Source organism: Bos javanicus, chromosome 2, assembly GCF_032452875.1.
Source record: "Bos javanicus breed banteng chromosome 2, ARS-OSU_banteng_1.0, whole genome shotgun sequence".
NCBI lineage: Eukaryota > Metazoa > Chordata > Mammalia > Artiodactyla > Bovidae > Bos > Bos javanicus.
The window spans coordinates 85,574,972-85,582,172 of record NC_083869.1 but is presented as its reverse complement, the minus strand read 5'-3'; the positions used below and the strand labels follow the sequence as shown (position 1 = coordinate 85,582,172).

The window sequence follows — 7,201 nt, the reverse complement described above, 5'->3', positions numbered from 1 at the left end:
CCCTTGGTTTATTTGTGCTGATGACGATATGCTAGGGGAAACAAGGAGCAGATATCCTGCCTGTGATGTTCTCAAGATCCCAGGCTATTGAGCACTCCACTTTTAATGTATAATTTAAACCCTTTCCCAAATGACTCCTTATACCCCGCACAAATTCCTAATTCCACACTAGACACCAGGTGCTCTGAACATATGAATATCATAGTATCATATGAGATAAACTATAAGCTTCCTTTTAGTTTTAAAATTATTTTACATATTATAGCCCCACTTCATCTGCACAGAAAATCAGCCCAAGTGGAATGAAATTCAGTCAGTACAAAAAATAATGATAAGAATAATTTTGTAGTTAGCCACAGACACACACACACACACACACACACACACACACACACACAGCTATCTGCTCTTGGGTCAGCTTTAGAGGGTGCTACTCTGTCTAACTACTAACAATTTCAGTGTTTTGAAGCTGCTATACGTGATTATGAATGGTTTCTGAGCTACTTTTTTACCCTTTTGTGCAAAACCAAACTGAAATTCATTTAAATGAATTAAGTCACTTGAGGGAATCTGAGTGGAAGCTTGAGGGAATTTGTCTCCACATGTTAATGTGGAACCAATTTCCGAAGAGGTGGAGGTTCTGAGGAGTAAGGCAAGTTAGCGGCAAATTGATCACACAGATACCTATCGGTTGCATCAGTTTTAACGGAAAAATTTGGTAACATTATTTAAAGACCAACGATGCTTTTTGATTCAGTCTTTTATCTTATACCAAGACTAGAATCTCGTCGACCTGCTGGTGGCTTTTTATGAGCCCATGCTTTTTAAGCACTGTTGCCTACTGGGCCGACGTCGGCGGTCAAGGATGGGGAGAAAACGCCGTTTGATCTCTGTTTAAGCTAACCGGTCCTGTGGATGTACTCCACCACCGCTGGGAGAACCGAAATTGCGGAGGCCTGAGGCGTCTCAAAATTGAACGGTTAGGGTTTTTAAGCTGCACAGGGAGAGATGTTCGCGACGTGACAGCTGATGGTCCCCGGGGTCTGATGTCTCCCCTCCCCATGCCTGGTTGGCTCACCATCGTTAATCGCCTCCCTCTCTCTCCAGGTTAGCCCACCAGACGCCCACTCTCAGTCCTTCCCTCTCCTCGGCTCTAGGGCTCCCGCGCTCTCCCATGCCTCTCTCGTCCCCCCTTTACCGCTCTTCTTTCTCTCCAGCCGGCCTCTCATTGCCCTCCCCTTGCCTTTCCTCCTTTTCCTTTTCCTTGCGCCCTCACCTCACTCTCCAGCCCAGCCCACTCCGCGCTCTTTTCTCAGTCCTCAGATTCGCGCTCCCGCGGCAAACGCCGCCTCCGCTCTCGCAGGGAGACGCTGGGCTGGAAGGTTTTGGAGAGGCTGCGCGCAGGCGCAACGCGCGGTGCGCGCGCGGGCAGGCCGGGCGTCCACGCAGGCGCGCGCTGCTCGGGTTTCGCTCCCGCGCGGGCAGCGGGACGTTCTTCTGCTCCCTCAGTCAGGGCTGAGGGCCCCACGGCTATACTGGGGGAGGCGTCATGTTACTCCACTCTGTCAATCTCTGGAACCTGGCGTTTTATGCCCTCATGGTCTTCATGGCCACCCTGGGGCTATGGGACGTCTTCTTCGGCTTTGAGGAAAATAAGTGCAGTATGAGCTACATGTTTGAGTACCCGGAGTATCAGGTGAGGTTCTGCCCTCCCTTCGCTGGCCGCTCCGAGGCTCGGGCCCCTCCAGCCTTACCCTTCGGTGCGTTTCCCCTGCCTCGGCTCCCCGCGCCTCTCCCTTCCCCTTACCCCTACTGCGTCTCTGCTTTCTTGGCCCCAGAGTACTTCGCAGCCCCCCCGCGGTCCCCTTCTCCTGCCCTTTGTGTCCTGTGTTCTCGGTGGGGTCCTTGATGGATGGTTCCCGGAGCATCCTCCCCGCCCCCCTCGGGGTTGCTCCCAGTTCCTCCGCCCCGTTCGCGGTCCCGAATCCCGAGCAGAGAAGGGCCGGGCCCGACGCCCCTCATCCCCGGAGACTCAGCTCCAGTCTCTCCCCAAATCCCTCCTCCCAGCCTTCCTGCCTTAACAGGTGCTCCGAGCCCTCCTTTGCTTCCCACACGCCGAAATTCTTCCCCTCCCGCCCAGTAGTTTGAGTGTCAGCTCTTGCTTTTCTAGAAGGGAAGCAAGCTTCTACAGAGCGTATATTGCCTAGATCTAGTTCCCAGGTCTGCTTTAGAGACTTCAGGGTTACCTGTATGTGAAAGGCTAACCTGATGAGTAAGTAAATGAGGAACTAACTCATTTCTCTCCTGGGAAGGTTTTGCGGAGCCCCCTAGTCTTGCAGGTCCTGGGTGTATAGAGGCGTGTCGCCCCTTACCAGTTGAATGTAAAATCTGTTTCCTGGTGGTATTTTTGTTTTCTCACTGTGTTTGGAATTTTAAAAAGACCCGGCCCTTCTATCTCTCCGCCCCCACCTTTCTTTCTGTTTTCGATATTTTCAGTCACAGTTGCTTTATCGGTTCAGCATAGTAGACTCTAGAATTTCATTCATGACCAGCTGTAAAAAGAGTGACAAATTACACAGGCATCCAAAGAAATTTCACCGGAATGATTCTTTCCTTTCTAAATGCATCTTCTAATTATGGAATATATATTTTAATGATAACTCCCTACCGTAAAAAGTATGTGTACTATAATACATACTGATAAAATACATTTAAAACCATAGAAAATTTATTCTTTGAGGTGAGGGATGCAGATCCTGGTTGTTTCCGTGTACAGGTCATTATGGAGGGATATTATTTTATTATCCTGCTATTATTTAGATCTTAAAACTACTTAAGATTTAAATTGCTGAAGAACATTCTTTCCCATGGGCAAAATTCAAATTTAGATTTCATTTGTTTTGATATCTTTACCTTGCATGGGATTGAGATTTCATTTGTTTTGAGATCTTTACCTTGGATCAGTGCTTATATGGAAATGGAAGCTTTTGATATCAGATACTATTGAGGGAACAGATTTTAGCATATTACAGTGGTCTTTTAATTTCTAAATGAATATGCTGGTTTATGTTTATCAGAGGCTGCATATAGTTAAATATGTGGGCTTTTAGTTTAAATTTTTTAAAAACTGAAAATAGAGCCTTTATAATCTTTTATTTTTCTTTGGTTTAATTAGAAAACTCCCAGTAGATTGAAGTAGGTCGTTTTAGTTTTGTACTGCATTGAAGAATTTAGTTAAAATGGAAACAATACAGTACTAATTCCCATTTATTTTTGGATTATCCACAATTATTGAAGCTATCTTAACATTTCAAGTAGTAGAAATCACTTAGTGTTGGGAACAAAGCAGCATAATATTGACTGGAAAGACACAGAAAATTAGTGTAGCTAATGCAAAAGAGATGTTTGGGTTTTTTTGTTGTTGTTGAATAGTCTTATTTATTTTTGCTGTTTTGAGGTTTTATTTATTTATTTTTGAGGTTTTATACTTATGTTAATAATACCTTAGTACTGTAATATTAGAGTGGCAGGAGTTTTGATACACATTTTCAGTAAATGTTTATGGTGTAAAAAGTGTTTATTCATTACAGTATTTGTGTTTGACTCTTCATTTTATTGTGCACACTAGGTTGCAAAAGCTGCCTACAGAAATGAGTCATTTTGAGTATAATAAGTGAGATTTCTGGATAGCTGGGGGCTTTCTATTAAGAACCAATTATTTGTTTAAAGTATTCTAAACATATTTTTATATTGCTTTTAGTTATATTTTATATTAAGCTCCAATTGTTCACACATTGGTATCCAGCGTATGGAATATCCTAGTTACTGGTTTTTTTTTTCTCTCTTTTTTGATGTTTTTCTTCTTTTTTTACTTCTTGTTTACATATTCTTTAGCAGAATTTTAGAGGCATTTAAAAGGTTGGTTGAAACATGCTCAGTTTTATCTTCCACTTTAAAAATAAAATGTGGCACAGGAATTTGAAACCCTAAAAATTGTTTTGAATTTAAATTTTTTTTATTATCTCTTGATCCTCTACCTTTGGTTTTCCTGTATTCACTTATTCAGAGTTGAACATCTCACAAACCTACCAGGCAAAATATACATTACCCTTGAAAGCTTTTGCCTTACATTTTAGCCAAATTGTAGAATTTGAGACAAAAACATGTGTTGTGTTTTTTCATACAATAATTTATTTGACTGTAGATATGTGACCTCCTCTCTGAAAGGAAATGCTGATATTGGGAAATGAAAATCACTTATTTTGTTACTAAGTGTGATGTTTATTTAGTATATCATTTAATGACTTCTCTGTGTAAGTAAATTTTAGATATGGGATTTGGGTGAGGAGGAATTAGAGATAAATCAGACATTGTGCCTTTAAATTTGTCTTTAAAGTGTAATGAGGGAGACAGGAATGAAATGAATAGGCAAAATATAATGTGTTGAACATTATAATTTCACTGTAAGAGTGTGTACAAGGCTCTTCACAGAAGAGAACAGCCATGTTCATCTTGAGTAGTCAATGGTTATAGAGAAGAGGTTGTGTACTGGGCAATGTAGGATATGTATGTAGTTCACACAGTGCCGAAACAAGAAAATTGCAGGAATAAAGAACATTTGTGAAGGTAGGAAGGTACCAGGATACATTCCATAAGTAGTATTTATAGTATGTTATCATTTTTATGAAGAGGAGAAAATAACCTAAGACACATTTGCTTATATTTGTGTATACTGTACATGTAAACTACTTCTGGAAGCACAAACTGCCAACATTGATTGCCTTCTGAGTAGGTAATTGGATAACTAATGAACCCAAGGGTAGTAGAGCTTTTTCAGTATATACCGTGTTGAATCTTGAATTTTGGAACATATTAAAACATTTAAAATATGGCATATATAAGTTATAAGGAAGTAGGTAAGAATAATTAGAACCAGGTTTTAAAGGACCTCTCAAGTGTTTATCATCTGTGTGTGTAGTGAAGAAACACATAAGCTATATGTTTTAACAAGGTTATTTCTTGACAGCAGTATGGACTATGGATTGTTAGTCTTTGGTAGAGGAGAGTTCTCATTTAAAATAATCAATTTAAAATATATTGGAGTCCTGTTGCTATAAATGTTTTCTTTTTTTAAACTCCTTGACCATCTTCTGTTTTTTAAACATCATCCTTTTTGTGTACCTATATCTTTTCTGTCCTCAATCGAGGCAATACCCTTCCTGTCTTTTCCTGCCACTTACTCCCAACTTGAATTTTGTTGGAAACACAGTTTTGCCATTGCCTATGATTCCCACTTTATATTTTGTTCTATGTCTTTTTTTCCATCTTTATGCTTTTTTCTACTCCATATTATACACAGTCATATTTTTAAATGTACACTGTCTCACTATAAAATTGCTTTTATAATAGTAGATTATGAAATTTATCAAATAATATTCTTTTGCTTATTTTTCTGTCTCCAGGGAATTAAATACTTTTTTGGATATATTTGATTGTTTTATCCTTCTTAGTTAGTTTTCAACTTGTTCAAAACTTTGTTTAGTCACCGTCCTAAAAAGAACCTACTGCGTGTGTGCTACTATCTCAAATAGTGTGCTAAATTATAAGAAGTTAAGATAACTGTTCCCTTGTTCTCTCATTTTTTTTCCTTGCATAATTTACACCTAAAGAACAAAATATTGCATCCTTTTTATTTTTGGTTATTTACTGTGCATAATTAATATTGGGACTAATTTGAGTTGAGGTAAATAAACACATCTTAAAGCAAATAGTTGATATCTCTGTATTTTGAATATTTGAGGAGATAAAGTTGCTAGTAACTTAAACAACAAGCTCACAGTCTCTGAAGTTGTTTTCATGGTGTTACTGGCACAGATTGGTTATGGTACCATCCTCAAATATTCAGGAATTTGCATAAATGATCAGAATTATTCTTTTTAGAACAGTGATTTTTTTCAGTAGTCATTACCCATTTACAATTTTCAAAATTCACTCAGTAGTTAAAATTTTTACCAAGCACGTGTACATTACTAGTTTAGTTTAGTCGTTCAGTCATGTCTGACTCTTTGTGATCCCATGGACTCATGCCTACCAGGCTCCTCTGTCCATTTTCCAGGCAAGAGTACTGGAGTGGGTTACCATTTCCTTCTCCAGAGGATCTATAACTGCTAGATCATTAAATCTCTTGATGTCTCTTTAAATAAAATCTACTTTCAGTATAACTGGCTTCATTTTTAATGGTCTCTCAGTTAGTCTCAGTGTTAGCTGCTCAGTCGTGTCCAACTCTTTGTGACCTCATGGACTGTAGCCCGCCAGGCTCCTCTGTCCATGGAGTTCTCCAGACAAGAATACTGAAGTGGGTTGCCATTCTTTTCTCCAGGGGATATTCCCAACTCAGGGATCTAAGCCGGGTCTCCTGCATCGCAGGCAGATTCTTTACTGTCTGAGCCACCAGGGAAGCCCTTAATGGTCTCTATCCCTTAGGGGTAAAAGAGAAAAAGAAAAAAAAAAGGAGCAGAAGAAGATCTTATGCTTTACTACTAATTTTATAGATGCCTACCTTTTGGGGATGACATTAAGACTTCATTTATATTTTGTTGAAAGAAATGTCAATTATTGGCTCATTTGGTAAATAATAATATGAATTGCAGAGTAGTTTTAGGCTCGCTGACAAACCATGCACCAGGTCCATGAAAACTGAAACAGATGCTACTTCATTGGAATGTTTGTGGTGAGAAGACTGTCCATGTCTTGACCAAGTCATGGCTGTAGGATTCAGATTAATTTGTTAAGTACATTGTAGGTCAAGCGTATTAAGTTGAGAGGTAGGAAAGCTGCATTATAAAACAAACTTACTTTCCTTTGAATGATACAACAGCTTGGAGTTTATGTTAGGACCTGAGTAAAAGGAGAGAGACATTACAAAACAGTTTAAAATAGCAAAAAAGAATTCATTTAATAATGGAAAGCTTTTATCATTTCTAAGTATAATTGATAAGTGATACTAAATATAATGCATTTTCAATTATGTTAACATGGAGCATGCTGACATAAACCAGTATTTTTCTCTTGTCAGCAGCTATTTTGAGTAATTTCTATTTATTAGAATTTTAAGTAGTCTCATTTTATGTTTTCTTAAAGACTACATGGTTTAAAACTCACACAATTCAAGACGGATGCTTCATATGTGTAAACTAAAAGT

General features: G+C 39.1%; 1 protein-coding gene across 1 annotated transcript in view; it reads left to right on the top strand.

The window, feature by feature from the left end:
• Positions 1-622: 622 nt before the first annotated feature.
• Positions 623-7,201, top strand: part of PGAP1 (post-GPI attachment to proteins inositol deacylase 1) — a 76,259-nt gene continuing 69,680 nt past the window's right edge. Inside the window, exon 1 of the mRNA XM_061440870.1 lies at positions 623-1,696. Coding sequence (XP_061296854.1) covers positions 1,550-1,696 — 147 coding nt within the window. The 5' untranslated portion in view covers positions 623-1,549. The remainder of the gene's footprint in view (positions 1,697-7,201) is intronic.